Source organism: Macrosteles quadrilineatus, unplaced genomic scaffold (assembly GCF_028750875.1).
Source record: "Macrosteles quadrilineatus isolate MER2022 unplaced genomic scaffold, UCM_ALF_1.0 Scaffold_3__2_contigs__length_128488019, whole genome shotgun sequence".
Classification (NCBI taxonomy): Eukaryota; Metazoa; Arthropoda; class Insecta; order Hemiptera; family Cicadellidae; genus Macrosteles; species Macrosteles quadrilineatus.
Genome location: NW_026542596.1, coordinates 42,138,124 through 42,155,513, shown reverse-complemented (window position 1 = coordinate 42,155,513; position 17,390 = coordinate 42,138,124). Strand labels below are relative to the sequence as shown.

The window sequence follows — 17,390 nt, the reverse complement described above, 5'->3', positions numbered from 1 at the left end:
ACTTGCACAGGTCGACTGAGCTTGTCCTTTGTAACAGCCTCTACTCGTTAGCTTAGTGAGTTCCCTTTATTGTCAAATCTGCTTTACATCCTCTCTGCACTTGCCTAACATTTGTTCAGCCTTTTCTGTTTGAATAACAAACGTTTTGTAGTTTCTTTTTTAGATTAAAAACTTGGAATTGTTTTCCATAATTGTAAAATAAGTCTTTGTAAATTATTTTACACGTTATATTAGTGAACACCAACAGATTCGACGGATGTAGTATGATGGGTCAGTTATAAGTAAAATCAAACAGCAGTTAATTTTTTTTGTGTTTACATTTCTCTATCTATATTGGAATCTTTACGTTTTTAGTAAAATACAGTACAATAGTAAAATCCTAGTCTTGTTACTATCTGAAGTCTTTTGTTAGCATTATTAATTAATATCTCTATAAGAAATGGCATATGGGTTTAGAACGACACCCCTTAGCTTGGTGCAGTAACCATCAGATTTGAAGGTAAGCAATATAAGCAATCAAAGAGAAAGACCCAGATATTTAGATCCAATAATAAAGCAGATCTAGGTTGTATAGAATAAACTATATCATCAAACTGACACATACTTTCTCCCATTGGCTTGTCAAAACCCTTTAGAATGGGGAAGATGTGGGAGTGACTATAATATTTTATGGGCAGGCTAAAATCACAAACATATCAATTACTTTCAAACCGTAATACAATAAAGGGGCCATACAATTTTGTTTAGAGTTAATACCATAGAGTTTAGAGTAAAGTAACATAACATACTGAATTTGAGCCAAAACCGTTCAAGCTAATTTTGGGGGAATCCGAATTTTGTGTTTACATTATTTTCCGTCAAAATCACCACTAAAATTCTAAATTTAAACAAAAATTATGTACAAAAAACCTGGAGAACACATGAATTATTACCTACGTACGAAATTCGTCAAAATCGGTCCACTAATTTAGTCTGTAACTCTGTACACATCAACACACATATATAACTTCAAAATCCACTTTTTTGTGTTCAGGAGGATGAACCCAAATATATGTTTCCACCCAAAACTCAAACTAAAACGATTTTTCGGAAACAATACTTTCTCCATATACTATGTAATAGGGGAGAAAGTAAACATTTATACAACATGATTTGCTTGAAGCTACACCACTATAGAATTAAAAGTAATTATTTTGCAAAAATATAAATGAAAAAAATTTAAAATACAAAAACAAAAATATTAAATATGAATGTTTACATCCTGCACATTTAGTCTTTACAGCTATTTATACTCTTACTTACTCTTACTCCTAGGGCCATTTATATCGGAGGTGATATTTGGTCGCACCAACAAATCTTCGCCAAGTGTTGCCCCAATGCTCTCCAAATCTTCTTGCACTTGCTTCCACCACCTCTGCTTAGGTCTTCCCCGGGGTCGCCTTCCTGTAGTGTTTCCCTTTAAAACTCTTCCCAGTCTACAATCTTCACCTCTTCTTAATATATGACCAGCCCATCTGATTCTTCGGCACTTGATTTCTCCAATTACATCTGTGCTATTATACAGTTGCCTTAATTCCCTTACAGCTATTTATAGAAAAAATAATTCTGTAACCCATTTTGTCTTCACTAAATTATTTCTAAGGCTAATCTATTAGTTAGTATAAATCCAGGTTGTATTCAACAGGAAAAATAAATTTAAAGAAATACGTAGGGGCCTACCATAATTTATTTTATACATATTACAAATTTACATCTTTAAGCATATAGCTCTTAAGCGTATGAAGCGTAAAAACAATACAAAACTACTAACAGTAAGTACAAAACTATCTGTAGCACTATAAAAGTATAAAAATCAAAATATACAAATGATTTTGTCAGAAGTAGAAAGCAGGAAGCCACTACGAGTAGGAGTATCTTCAAGTTTATTCTGATTGTTCATCACCAAACTGAACATTTCTTCTTTGGGTTCATAGGAGAGCCTAGAGGACACTTGAAAACTTTTGCGAAATCTTCACTGTTTGTCAAAGTTCCAATTACCCTGGGGAAAAAAGAAACAAAATAAAAAATACGTTTCAATGTATTTTAAAGTTACACGAATGTTCTAAATAAACTCCAGTACTAATTTTCTTAAAACTTATGTACTTTTAAATTAATAGGGGGTTTTGAATAGATCCTTTGTTTTGCTTCACAATTATCAATACAATTATCAATTATTTAAGATGGGGACGCCACTATGTGCAACAACAATGGCCTATCATCAGCATGTCACAAACTGAAGTATAAATGATCTGCCATACATAGTTACACAGTAAACCTCATCGAACTGGAACCTGATAGTCTGAACATCCTTGATCTGGACAAGTATTTTATAGTAGTGTACAAACATTTCATACAGCTCGTCATAGGAATGTGCCACTGTAGGCTGCTTAGAAAATGAAATGAAATAAAAGCAAAATACAACTTAATTCATTATGCACTTGTACATAACATTAAACAGAGTCAATAATTTTCTAAACCACAATAATAAATAATTATAATGAACCATGATATCATAAACAACAAAATTTACATGCCTTTAGAATAAAGTACAATTATCTAAGATTCAGATAAATACTTAAAAATAGTTAAGAGTCACTCAATTTGATAGTTTATTGTTATTTTATTTTAAATGGTCCCATTTATGTTTTTTTCTTTCTTTATTTTGTTTGGAATATTCCTCATGTTTATGTTAGGTACTAGAAAGTTTTTAACTCTAATTTTGGCTGTTGTATATTTTAATGTTTATATCTGGTTAGGTATTGTTTCGTTATGAGCTGTTTGGTTTTAATGTTTTCCTTGAAAGTCATTATGGTATCAAAATGCATTATCCAAAACTCTTGAAATTCCCAAATATTTAAAATCTTGCTTATTACTGTGTCTCTTTCTCTCAAGTGCTAACCTTATTCGAATAGGTTCTTTTTTGTAATTTTTACCTTTTTTAGGTTTTTCTTTTAGGTTAACCCAGAGAGGTTATCCCGTAGCAATGGGAACAAGGTTCACCAACTTAACATGTATTTTAGCACATAACTACTGTTTGTATTTTAAATTCAGAATGCATCATTTTAAGCTATAACATGTAAAAGGGGTTTTATTGCTTATAAGATATCCAAGAAGTCTTAAAATTTAGTGTAATCCAAACTTGCATTAATCCAAAACACTTTAAACGCCAATTAGACTGGATTGTAAGGGATATACTGTGTTTATAAACCACCCAGGAGCAAAAGTCAAGAGTGTATAATGTTGAACAAACCACTAACACGTTATACATTTCTCTCTTAATTATAAAATGTTTGCTTCATTAGATGTTAATATGACAAAGTTGAAATTAAACGTCAAGCGGGGATAGTTAAAAAGTTGCTGTATACTTGATATCAGAAATACCTACAGTTACACGTAAAAGCTTACACATTTGTAAAACTTTGGCTGCTCAAATTTCAACTGAATCCTGGTTTATAAAAAGTGGATAGCCTCTTTAAAATGGGAGGTCTTCATTTAGGTTTATTATCCACTAAGATAATCCCTTCAAAATTTATGCTCGACGAAGTAGCAATAAAGTAGCATTACTAAGTTTCATCTGTGTCAGCAAAGAAACAAAGTAAGGCGCAAGTTAAGAGCCATTTAGTATAAGTATGTTTAACTCTGAAGTTAGTAGTTGTTGTTGTATTGTGTATTCTTAGAATGCATTGTAACTTCTGTCAAGATAAAGAAAAGGATCTCCAGAACTTTGTATTTCTTTGTTTTATGTAAATTTATTTAGAACTTGTTGTCTTTTCTTGTAAATAAATTTTCAATTTTTTTACTTTGCTTGAAGTTTGCTTTTTGGAATTGAATAAGCTGTTAATAGACAACATATCACAAGTACCTACACAAATTAAGAATGAATTTAATATATTACAATAACTTATAATCTGTAAATTTTACAGCATTGGTGATAGTATAATTTTGTTTAGAGTAAAAAAAGGACCTAAACATACGAAATGTTTAGCAAGCCCTTCTTGAGAAAAGCGAGTTTTTCAGTTAAGGAAAATCACCATTAACAATTTCTATAGGAAGTTAAAAATGGCTGGAGATATCATGCATTTAGTGCCCACATACAAAAATGTCATCAAAATTGGATCACGTGTGTAGTCTGCAGCCCTACACACACACACAGACAGACATCACTTTGAAAACCATTATTTTGAGTTAATGGAGGGTAATGCAAAACTGATATATTATTTGATATGACAATACTTTCTCCATATACTATGTATATGGAAAAAATACCATATGGAAGAAACTAAAAATACTATTTATATGAAAGAGAGTTAAAATACCATCAATCACATCAAAATCAATGAAGATAAGCATTGGACTAAGACATAATAAATGACTACCAGTGATGAAACTGATTTACTAACTCTGTGGTCAATGAAGGTAAAACATTATGCTATAAGCACCTAAACCACCAAACATGTTAATCATATTAATCAGCTTGTAAACAGCAAAAATAGTCTACATTATTTCAAATTTATTTTTACAGAGTTTGCATAAATTCAGTGAACAATGTTGGAACGCAAGGCAAGCTGTTGTAGTACCAAGAGTAGTGGTCAAGAGACTTAAGAAACTTTCCAAGTCCAGGACACTTCTGTCCACAAAGGGAAGGACTGCTGCTATTGTTTCTAAGTCTACATCGACCATCAGCTTCCAACAACAGATTAGAACATCATCTAGAATATCATCTTAACAACCAACAACAGCTTAGAACATCATCTGGACGATCAGCTCACACAACAACAGACAAAACCTCAGCCTAATTACTACTAAGTTTACCTCATTTTAGAACATCAGCTTCTAACACCAAAGCATAGAAAATCAAGATAGAACATTAGTATAACCTATCAGCTTGTTTGCCTATTTACTCCTTTAGCTTAACATAAAAATATATTCTGTGAGTTTGAGATCCACTTTCAGAACAGCTATAACTAAGGGGGCGTCATATCAACCTGAATTTTTTTAAGGGTTTAATACATGTTTTTATACAAAACTGGTACTAAAATTATTTACATTAAATTATTATTCAATGTCAATTATTTTCAAAAATTACCTTAAATTTAACTTATTTGTGTGTAATAAATAGCAGTAAAATTGTTCAGAGTATATTAATAAAATTGGTACCACTTCTGTAAAATAGCTTCAAATATACTCTGTAAAAATGTCATGGTTCTATCTCTTAATAGGTAGTTCCTGGGAAAAGGGACATGTGTATTACAAAAAGTAGTTTTGAAGGAAACGGACTTTAAAGTCGAGATCACTAGATTACTTATTACTCAAATGTCAAGAAAAAAAGACCGGGTAAGGTTTCATTTAAAAAATTATTTCTAAGGTTAGGAATTTTTTTAGAACCATAAATAAGGTGTCATTTTGTTCAGGAAGTAACAGGCTTAAATTATAACCAAAAATAAAAAACATATTTTTTTGCATATGATACCACCTTTACTGAACACAAAGTAAATATTGCCATATTTTTCATAATTAATATTGACATTATACAGATTTATTGAACTTATTGTTCTTCTTATTGTAACTTTTGAACATGTTCTTTAATTATATCCCTGGTGCTTATGAAGTATCATACTTATTGCAAATATAAAAAAAAACTAAGCAAAATCCAGAACTTGAATTGCGTGTGATTAGCTTGTTAAAAAAACGCTGAGTAAAATTATTGAAATCCGTAGAAGTAGATACTTATTGAAAAGTAAAATTGGTTTAGACGGTTTTAAATGTATATGAAAACCATTGGTAAGACTTCAAATAATTGTATTTAGATTTTCTTGTTTTTACAAAACATTGCCAAAATATTCATAATTCATTCTTCTTTACACTTGAGTGTAGGTTGGATGTTGGACTTAAAGAGCAGGGGATAAATTCTCTGGTTAAAAATCTTCCCTTCCAATTTTTTTTTTCAATCATTTAATAGCAATGTTATTTAAAAATTAAAATTTCTTTTAGAAATGTTTGAAGCATTAACACAGATATTAGCCTGTGAAAACGTCAGAGTAGCCTAATTTGAAGGTTACCTTTTTCAACTGACCAAGTTCCCGAACACCTTATTCATAGGGAGGTGGCCGCAACATGCTGCACAAAATGTAAAAAGTTTTGCTAAAGATAGCACACCGAGATGCAGGGCCGCTTAAGTAAATGGCACCAGGGGGCAAGGAAGTGAAAAAATTCCCTTCAAGAAAGGTAGAGGGGATGCAATGATCTCATAGCGGATTACCGCCTCACATGCAAACTGCTGGCCTGCCAAGATGTCCTTCAAGAAAGGTAGAGGGGATGCAATGATCTCATAGCGGATTACCGCCTCACATGCAAACTGCTGGCCTGCCAAGATGTCCTTCAAGAAAGGTAGAGGGGATGCAATGATCTCATAGCGGATTACCGCCTCACATGCAAACTGCTGGCCTGCCAAGATGTCCTTCAAGAAAGGTAGAGGGGATGCAATGATCTCATAGCGGATTACTGCCTCACATGCAAACTGCTGGCCTGCCAAGATGTCCTTCAAGAAAGGTAGAGGGGATGCAATGATCTCATAGCGGATTACCGCCTCACATGCAAACTGCTGGCCTGCCAAGATGTCCTTCAAGAAAGGTAGAGGGGATGCAATGATCTCATAGCGGATTACCGCCTCACATGACAACTGCTGGCCTGCCAAGATGTCCTTCAAGAAAGGTAGAGAGGATGCAATGATCTCATAGCGGATTACCGCCTCACATGCAAACTGCTGGCCTGCCAAGATGTCCTTCAAGAAAGGTAGAGAGGATGCAATGATCTCATAGCGGATTACCGCCTCACATGCAAACTGCTGGCCTGCCAAGATGTCCTTCAAGAAAGGTAGAGGGGATGCAATGATCTCATAGCGATTACCGCCTCACATGACAACTGCTGGCCTGCCAAGATGTCCTTCAAGAAAGGTAGAGAGGATGCAATGATCTCATAGCGATTACCGCCTTACATGCAAACTGCTGGCCTGCCAAGATGTCACGAGTTGTGGATATTTATAGGGATGCACTGTGGATGCGATGCTCCCTGGTGTGGAGTAACGTCCGCACTAGTGAGTACTACGACTATCCGCAGTACTATCCTGATAATTAGACCAATTCGTAAATTACAAGGAAAAAATGTGGTTCGGATTCCACTATAAACTGTAGGTCCCTTAGTTGCCATTAGTTGTATGGGCTATTAATTAACAGCTGTGTCTAAGGAACATGTCGGCCTTAGTCACTAACAAGACTACAAGATCGCGCCACTCATCCTACACTCATCCTTCACTCATATTTGGGTAAAAATACGCACATAGTGGCGTCCCCATCTTAAATAATTGATAATTGATAATTGATGTCCTTCGAGAAAGGTAGAGAGGATGCAATGATCTCATAGCGATGACCACCACACATGCAAACTGCTGGCCTGCCAAGATGTTTTATCGTCTTTTCCTGAACACTCTACTGCTGTTTTGGGTTTGTGACGCCATTATTAGCAATTGTGTTTTAAGATGAGCAGTTCTGAATATGAGGATGCGTTTTTATTATGTCATGTTATGACAAACTACATTTCTCACTGACTCTATTTATTGTACTTGAACATTTATGAATAAAGGAGATTTTGATTTGATCTGATTTAATAACAGAAAAAGATAGATAAAGATGATAGGCTTCCACTATCACACTAGATAGTCAAATCTAGGTCTTTAGGTGATGACCACGTCCTTCAGCTTCTTCAACGACATGGTTATCACCAGAAGACCTAGATTTGACAATCTGTTATTGAATCTTCCACTACCTCACACTGCGAGCTTGCCACACAGCCTCCGCAGAAATATTGTATATTCCATATCCTCCCAAGAGTTTTGGCAGCGGAACAGTTCCACAGTGGTCACAGCTGCGCGATTACAATGGCGTGTTTTCAATGATTCTGCTACAATTTATTAAAATGTAAATAATTATGCCAGAATACTTTCTATTTGCATGGTGCAGAGTATTCCCTGTGTGCGATGAGCCAATGCTGAATTTATAGATACTTCATAGCTGGTATTGAAATATTTTTTTAACTCCCACCTGAATTTCCCCGGAGAGTGTACAGCCGTTTTGAGTTTGTTCCGTGTAGCTTCAGGCCTTGTGTTGCCACACCACACTTGCGCAAAGTTGAGAAAGAACAGCTGCATACCGGTGGCGTTGAGGCCTGGCAGAGTCTCGTCTGCACAGCCATGTTTGTGCAGCCAGTGTTTGTAAGCCTACGCACATAAACAAGTTATTTTACGTAATGTTAATAGGTATTAGAAATAAATATCAACGAAGATAATTTAAAATCTTTGGTGGAAGAGTGGAAGCTCTTTCAAAAAAAGGAAGGCTAATGATCCACAGTGGAGGTGTGTTTATAAAAGTCAAAAACACTAAAACACATCTTCAAAAATGTATTGCAATTGGAATTAACAAAAGAAACTTTGTTGTTATATTAATGAAAACATGTTTTGCAAAGTTGAACCACAGCAGACATTTTGGTATTTTCAGTTTATGCCTGACCTTAATTTGAGTTGGAACCGAATGGAACAACGTCTCAGAGCTTCTCTAACTAAAGACTACATTTTTTGTTTTAGACTACAGTGTTTAACAAACATTGTCAAAACAAGCACTGGCACAAAGGACTGGTACTGCTTCACTCCTAAAACTTTTTGTCCTTATTTAAAGGTTAGAGTTAATTCAAATGTTCCTATTTTAATTTAATAGTATTTTCTACTTGCATTGTTCTCAAATAAAATAATAGTTTATTGGTAATTCAACGAATGTATACTCTGAATATCTGAATAAAGAGGGACGGACATTATTATTTGTCAAAAATTGAGATTTCAAGCTTGAACCAGTTTTGAGAGGAGAAAATATAATATGTTTTGACCATTTTCGGTAGCTATACATCCTGTAATTTATTTTTTCGGTAGCTATACATCCTGCAATTTATTTGTTGGCCAGTGATTTGAATATTGTTTTTTCAATAGTAACAATGTGACAAAGTGATTTTGGAATAAAATATTTTTTTCTTATTCAAAAGCCAAAAACCAATAACTTTTGGGCTAGAAGGATAATATTAGGTATTGTAATCCTTCTCTAATAAATAAAAGTGTTCTAACACTTCTATAATATAAATTTAAAAAAATTGTAAGCATCATTTTATGAGATATAGATGTGTATGTGTAATATTAGATGTAAAATTATACACATCAATAAACAAACACAAAAATATGAGCCACATTATTTGGAAACTTTGGATAAGCTATATGCCTAAAATGTAACCCCTGATTTCTATATTGAATTTTAAAAAATATCAGAATTCTTCTTCGACTTTCTACAAAAGAAATCCCTTTTGAGTTAGATATACTAGTAGACACAGATTATTCCATTTGAGAGTACATGGAATGTATTTCCATATTCAAATAAACTCTTGCTTGGTTGCATATCCCTTCTACTGTTATGTTAAAAGCTGGCTTATTCAAAAGAACAATTTTGAAAGTTCCAATAATTAATGTGTTTCACATTGAATTGTTCATGTAAATTTCACATTTCATATTTAATTTCAATGATATAAATTCCTAAACATAATTATATAACAGTATTCTAAACCCATTCTAAAAACTGGCTAGAATCATTGGATTCCTTAAAGCTTAGCTTCGTACCACAGACACAAGAAAATAACGAAAGTAAGAGGTCGTAACAACGTTATTATTTTACTGTATTATAAATCTTCCATTTAAAAATTAAATAATACCACAACTAAGATAAAAACATACCCTGATTATTGACAACATAACAACTTACTCTGAACGCCTCTTTAATGCCTCCATTATCAGCAATGTTTTCACCCTGAGTGTTGATTCCATCTATCTGTATACCGACTTCTTGCACTGTATATTTGCTGTACTGTTCTAAACAAAAATATGCAGGTTAGATCAATGTTACTCGTTAATCAAGGCTTTATATTACTAAACCATGTTACTACTAAGATTACTCGAACTACTACAGAATTTTTTTATAAAAAAAAACTGTTTTTATTTCTGAGCATTACAAGGACTGATTTTCTTAATGGTTAGTAGTAGTCAGTAAAAATATGCAAGAAAAAATAACATTGACTAGAACTACTGTGCAAGAAAAACATATTTTTGGTTTTGAAACACAATCTAAGTTGATTTTGAAAAATTCCTATTTTAGTTTCCTAAAAGACTCACTTTTACTTTGAGAGTTGGGTATGCTTAGCCTGGTTGCTTGGATATGCTAAGCCTGGTGGTTTTCATTGGTCTCTCAGACATCATGATCTGCAGAGATTAGCGGATATAATACCTCACAGAAAGGTTTTAGGAGTTTATTGTGTTTGGAAAAGATTCTGCAGACATTGACAAACAGATTGTATTAATTTACTTTTATGATAGAGTTATGATTACCGATGAGGCAGCGAGCTCTTTCATGGAAGTTGTTAATGGCTTCTTCTCTCCACCAACGATGAAGGTTGCCGTTCTTGTCAAAGAGTCTCCCCTTGTCATCAAACCCATGGGTGATCTCGTGACCAATCACAACTCCGATGCCGCCATAGTTCAGACTACGGGGAAAATATCTGTGGTAGAACGGGGGCTGTAGAATACCAGCTGGAACCACTGCAAACACATAGTTTTTATTTGTAATTTTACTCTTTAAATAAAACATGTGATTAAATTCACCGGATTACCTAGTGCTTGAAAAATAAATATATACATTAATTTTACACCTGATGAGAGCCCCAACATAAATCAGACAAACAGTGACAGATAACAGCTGATATATGTTGCAAATTGGTTTCACAAAGGTATTGTTGTGAGAAATTATAAATCAGCTCCTGTTTCAGTGATTATAAAACTAAAATATAAAAAAGTTATCTGGTTGCATTCAACTTTTAAACAATAACTAGCAGAACATTAGATTTCATGTACTATTCAAGCACCTAGCTGGGTCAAATCCCATCTATTGATGTAATTAACTATTTGATAATGGCAAGATTTGGTGAATTAAAGCCCACCTTTATCCACATGCTAAATAAAGAAACAAAAACTTATTCAGTTAGTTTCGACGATAAACTTTAACCCTATTAAGCAAAAATAATGATTTCATTTTGTAAAACATTTCAGCATTTTAACACATTTACTGTGGCCCATCAGTGGCTTTCAAATTTGGGTCTAACGATTAGCAAATAACGTGCTTGATGTGCTGCATTATGACTAGAGTCGACGTAAGTTTGCTAAAACACCCACAGATAGCAGCACTGCTTGGAACGTAGCCGGTCCCGTTGTACTGCCAATAATTGGAGGGAGAAAGACGGAATGAGAACAAGTTGATTTCTAAGCATGCCAGACAGGGATTTTATGGGGAATTTTACTACCAACCTACACCACAGTTAGACTGGTATTAGAGACACAATACTAACATGTATATCAACTGTCCTCGGCGAGTGCCTGAGCCACATTGACTGGGCACATAACACATTGCGCGCTGTGTCCCCGGTGACACAGCCGCCTCACACCATCGATGCCTCGCACCACAGGCGTCACCGGGGACCCAGCCACAGCGAATATGTTAAGTGTGACTTTAGCTATTCCTGTTAACTAAAATTACAAACAACAATTTAATCAGCTGACATTCATTTGATTGTTCACCAGCAGATGATTCATTTCTCCGAGTCTCAATTCACTTACTTATCTGGTTTTTGTTGCGGCTGTAGTAAGCGTTGACAACTGCAGGCGCTGTGTTCCAGAGTGTTTTGTTCACTCGACATCCGAGATTGTTCTGTTCCACTCTCGTCAAGTGACGAAGGATATTCAGGGTGTTCTCAAAGTACTTATCTGGATCAATCTCCACCTGTCAAAAATACCCCAAGTAGTAGAAAAACAAGAAAAAAAATTATTTAAATAATTTATATATATATCAGTTTTAAACTTATTTTAAACTGTTATTAATATAAAGTATAGTTAACAACAGTTTCATTTCAATATAGATCAAAAATTGTTTCCAACTACTGTATATTGCAACAGCTTTAAAATTGTTTTACAACAATTTAAAAATTGACTGTACACCAATATAAAATTTGTTTTCACATAGGACCAACCATCCCATGGGGTTATCCTACATAAAAACACAAAGTAATAAAGGTTTAGTATGAAAAACATGTTTATCAATTGATGATTGTTACGAACCTGAGACTTTCAGTTTATGAACCACTGTAATGCAGTGTTATTATACTGTATGGGTTTTTTTCCTAGCCCCAAATTGTTTCCTACGATACTACAGCCTAGATTTAGCAGCAAGGGGCTTTATCACTAATATCAAATCCAATGCATTGGTCATTAGCGGGGCTTGACTCCGAGAACTCGGGGACTGAAAGAAGCACTTTACCTTAGGACCAGCTCGCTCCCCTTCCTTACTGTACGGGAATTAGGAAATTAAATTAATACAATAGTTTGAACTAAATACTGTGCTAACGACGGTGTCATCTAGGATGGGAGCTGGGCAATAGTTGAGGTAAGAACAAAATTTTTGTCTGGGCAGTTGGATTAGGAAGTGCCGTGACCCGGACGACCAAGAGCATTAGCTAATTAAAAATCATCATGTATTATTAAAAAGATATTATTGGCAAAAAAAGCAAAGTGTTATCAGAGTAGATTTAAAAACAAAGAATATCATTGAGCAACAGTGATATTTTGTGTCAACTTTACTTTATTTGTTTTCATAGTACCTTTGGGACATATGTTTGATTTCTCAAATAAACTGGGATGGTCCAGTAAAATGAAAAATTACAACATTATTAAATGATCAAGATTGACGCCGCACAATCCAACCGTATAAGATTGGATTAAAATTTTATAGGCATAAAAACAGTCCACAAACTCACTTTTGTTTTAAATAATTACCTTTAGATCATTTTTTTTTTCAATCACGCAAAGAGCATTGAGGAACACAGCTCTGGCTTATGAGAATCAAAGTTACTAATTAAATATACATAAAATCATTTTTATATTGATTGTAGCTGTCTAAAGGGGTTTTGCATTTCCATGAGTCACTTTGTGCCATAAACAATTATTTAAATCCCATTTCAGTTGTCACTCGTAATACCCAACTCGTGGAGGGATCAGCAGACTTAGGTGATCAACACATAAAATATTTAGCTTGTCAGGCTAAGCTGAAAGAATTCTTTGTTGAGTTCCACATTTAATCAGACAATCTCCTTCTCTAACTGATCCTAGCTTATGACTTTCAAATATTTTGTTTCCATTAACCTCTTTGATTACGTCACGTTACGGCATGAAGGGACATATGCAAAAAAATATTTCCATTGAAAGACGCCTCTGTTTTAATTATTTTGATAAGAGCACTCCAGTTGGGTATTTGGCAATTAACTGTCTAGCTTAGCAGGACTTACATCTCTGTACCTAGTGCTGAGCTGGTCGTGATCCAGGATGTAGTCAGGATATCCGATCCTCAACATCATCGTCTGAACCTTCTCAGCTGCCAGAGATTTTGTCTCGTCGTCGATCCACGTCGTCATCGAGAGAATCTCTTGGAACGACTGCTGAATCTCTGTAGTCATGATCAATGTCTGTTGACGCAAAAATTAAATTAATATTCTTTGGTGGCTCACTTTAACTATACATTCATGTTCATTCTTAAACCTGGTACTGTTCATCAACATGATTGGTTTAGTTAAATTGTGTTTAACTAACTTTGTACATTGAGAAAGGTACTTTGATGAACTTTCAACAATAAATGTATGTGTTCAACAACAGAAAAAATGCAACACAGTAAAAGCATAACAAATAAAAAAGTACCTACTAAAATGCTATACCGTATTTTAAAGTGAAGCCCATTCGCTAGTAAGTTTTTAAATAGGAGTTCAGCTAAACCTGAGAAAATGAGAGTTCAGGGTTCAGGAGCTAATATATACACAAAACAACTTACTAATATTATAACGTAATAACGCCAACTTTCCTTCTCAGCTAGCTATTAGGTAGTTTTCCCAAAAGTGCTGTGTAAATATAGAAAACAATACTGTCTAGTTTTCTTTTCAATTGGCAACTCTGAAGATAAATACAGTGTTGAACTGTAACTGACATTTCTCTTCAACCTCCTCTCTGAAGAAGTACTACACAGCAGGACAAAATATCACTAATATTAGTGTTATTTTCCCTTTTATTTTATCGTGTATTTATTAGCTCCTCGACTCTAATTTTCTCAAAGCTAGCTTAACTCTACATATTCCTGTTTCAAAAAATGCATATAGGCTACTAAAAGATTGATTAGAAACTTACATCATTCTTGCTTTTCTCATCAAAGTATTTGTGCACAAACATAGCGCCGACCGCCATCCCGAGGTTGCTGTTGACCTGAGTGACACAGTTCTTCCACCTCGGAGGCGATTGTTCCCGGCCAAACAGGATGTAGTAAAACTTCTGTTTCGCCTCTTGAAACCGATCGTCCAAATTGTTGACTCTGTGTCTGACAAATCTCCAGAGCAAGTAGTTGGAGATGGTTCTGTAAAAGTGTTTTCACTCAGCATTGTCATGAAATTCACATAATGATCACCATTTACACATTTATAGTTGATTATACATAGATTGGTGTTTGCTGATCGCTACAAAAATATTCATAATAGCATTGACTATATACATATATGGTCAATGATAATAGTTAATTTACTTATTATGTTGTATGAATAACATTTTATAAGCTTTGAGTTATTCAAGAATAAATTTATTTTCTTGTTTTTTCAACTTGCGCAGATCAATTGGTAACTCATGTAATCTTTCAATTCATGTTAAATGTTTTTAGCACTGTAATTGTTGTACTAGAGGACGAGGAACAAACAATAAAGTTAGACTAATGTTTTCAACAAACATTCATCAAGCATACCAATACAATTGTATAGTTATCTGAAGCTTGGATTCACTGTAGAATCCAAGTAGAATCGGCTTCAAATTTGGTGAAGACAAAATAAATAATTTTATGATTTTCACATAAACCGAATTAATATTTTTTGGCAGACCTAGTATATTTAGTATGAAATCAGTCCTTTAATCAAATTTGAGATATTCTATCCTGCTAATAAAAAAACGAATAGTTTTTCCATCAGAAATATTTTCCTCAAATCTATTCCCTCAAATTAAACCTTCAACTAAATTCACCTTGGAGGAGTCTGGCTCAACAGATACACCAAGTCCTGCATGTAGCGGAGGGCAAAGATGACGACAGGCTCGGAATGATTGATCTGTCTCTCCGTCACGATGGTCAAGTATAGCTGCCAGTCGATCTGTGGGATGAAGGCTCTCAGCTCTCCGACCGTCATCCTCTTGTACAACTCACTGACGTTACGTCGCTCGTCGGGCGCTGCTGTGATCTGCCGGGTAAAATGTAGACTATTAACAATTGAATAAATCAAGAATATCTCTTAACAGTTTTTATCCTTTTAACGTCAACCTCATAGTCATGGTTATGGGTCTAGAATAGCTAAGAACATTTTTTTGAAGCAAATGTTGTATGGTTTCGGAATGATGATTCAATATATGTATTTTGATTAACTAAGGTATAAGGTATCGTAAGAGTAATAGTTGATATAGTTGGTACTAGTATTTTGGGCTTGGGTATGGATAGTTAAACTTTCTTTAATACTAATCATCCTGACAACAACCAATAACTGATAAAACTAAGCCGTATAAGGTTGTAAGCTTACAATACCATTAGTTATTGATCAAATCTATAATTAATTAAATTACCTGGGTAGCCAATTGGTTATACTGATCGCCTTAAAATCAAAAAAGGTTGCTAGACATGCTGGTTCTATTCCAAGCAAGAATAATTTTAAGCCCAGAGGGTAAATGGCCCTGGCTAAAGATCCAGCTAATCTTTGCTTGTAACAAGGCTAATCCAACACCTACACACTTCACTTAACCTGAAAATAAACACTCTTGTGTGTAGGTATCGTATAATCTAACAATTGGTCAAGTGCATCATTAAGTTAGATGATCAAGCACTAAATTTTAACTGCAGTACTGAAAAACATACCTCAGCTAGAGCTGTCTCAAACGATATGACATCGTCTGCCTCGCTGGCTGCTCTCAGAGGGTCAGCACCCAGCAGTGTGGCTATCTTGACCATGTAGTCTCTGTACGCCTGCAGGTACACAAAGTTGACGGCCTGCAGGTAATACTCACGAGTCGGCAGTCCCAGGCTGGTCTGATCAAACTGTGAACAATCCATGAACAGAACAATCAATCTGTACAAGATCGAGTTGTAAATGTGTCAACTGGAAGCTGTACTCATAGGCTGGAAGAACTGCTTTTTTACACACTTTCTCTTTTATCAAAAACATGCCTGGAGAAAATTTACCCCGCACAGGCATTCTAGGGTTAAGCAATGGAATGTCTAGTTCTATCATCAAAGCCTCTCACCTGTATGACGTATTCATCACTGTTCTTGATGTCAGGTCCAACCCACTCTGAAATGAGAATGTCGTTGTTGTAGAGCCGCAGCCGAGCCATCAACTCCAGCCAGTCAAAGTTTGATTGGTTCCAGCAGGGACTGATGATCGGCCAACCACCGAGGGAATCTAGCAGTTCCATCAGAGGCTTCTCTCTTCGGTGTTCCAACATTTCTGAACAAAATCAGAACTTATTATTACAGTAAGAGAGAACATCAATCGGTTTTCATCATTAGCTCTATTTAGAATCTTTTGAACATGTTACCGGACTAAAATTTCTATCTAGTTACAACAAACTTAGGTCACTCATACTTAGTTTCATGACCAAAGCTCAGTAGTGAACAATGACACTAATGATAGTTATTAATGATAGTTTATTATTACTTATCGTTTAGGTCAGTGACAAAAGGGTTTCCACTTCAAGTTACTATGGATTGTTAGTTCCAAGAATTTCAAACTCATACTCCTACTAAAAAAAAAAAAAAAAACATAAATCGTACATAAGTTAACATCAATCACCATGCAACGCCAATCAGAATGCGGGTGTAGGAATGCCTTTTAAAAACAAAAAATAAAGTGTCGTTTAAGAGCATGGAAGTTAAGATGCAGTAGGAGATTTGTCTTGTAAGCGACTGGAAATGCCAGTTATTAGGGTGATATGAAGCCAGAGGGTGGCTGAAAGTAACTTCAGAGGGTGTTCATGACCATCGACCATTTTGAGACAAAAGGTCCATCAACTGATATGGGAGGAAGAGAAATTGATGAAGCAGAACACCTGGGGGTGATGTATCATCATAACTTTTTCCAACTTCCTCTCTGAATTAAAGCAG

General features: G+C 34.8%; 1 protein-coding gene across 4 annotated transcripts in view; it reads right to left on the bottom strand.

The window, feature by feature from the left end:
- Positions 1-1,714: 1,714 nt before the first annotated feature.
- Positions 1,715-17,390, bottom strand: part of LOC128991166 (neprilysin-4-like) — a 29,889-nt gene continuing 14,213 nt past the window's right edge. For all 4 annotated transcript variants that reach the window (XM_054413945.1, XM_054413943.1, XM_054413946.1 and 1 more), the window contains 10 exons: positions 16,532-16,734; positions 16,146-16,325; positions 15,269-15,480; positions 14,396-14,618; positions 13,510-13,686; positions 11,789-11,951; positions 10,508-10,717; positions 9,888-9,994; positions 8,136-8,311; positions 1,715-2,038 (listed from right to left, as the gene is read on the bottom strand). In XM_054413945.1, the coding sequence (XP_054269920.1) occupies positions 1,939-2,038; positions 8,136-8,311; positions 9,888-9,994; positions 10,508-10,717; positions 11,789-11,951; positions 13,510-13,686; positions 14,396-14,618; positions 15,269-15,480; positions 16,146-16,325; positions 16,532-16,734 (1,751 nt within the window). In that variant the 3' untranslated portion in view covers positions 1,715-1,938. The remainder of the gene's footprint in view (positions 2,039-8,135; positions 8,312-9,887; positions 9,995-10,507; positions 10,718-11,788; positions 11,952-13,509; positions 13,687-14,395; positions 14,619-15,268; positions 15,481-16,145; positions 16,326-16,531; positions 16,735-17,390) is intronic.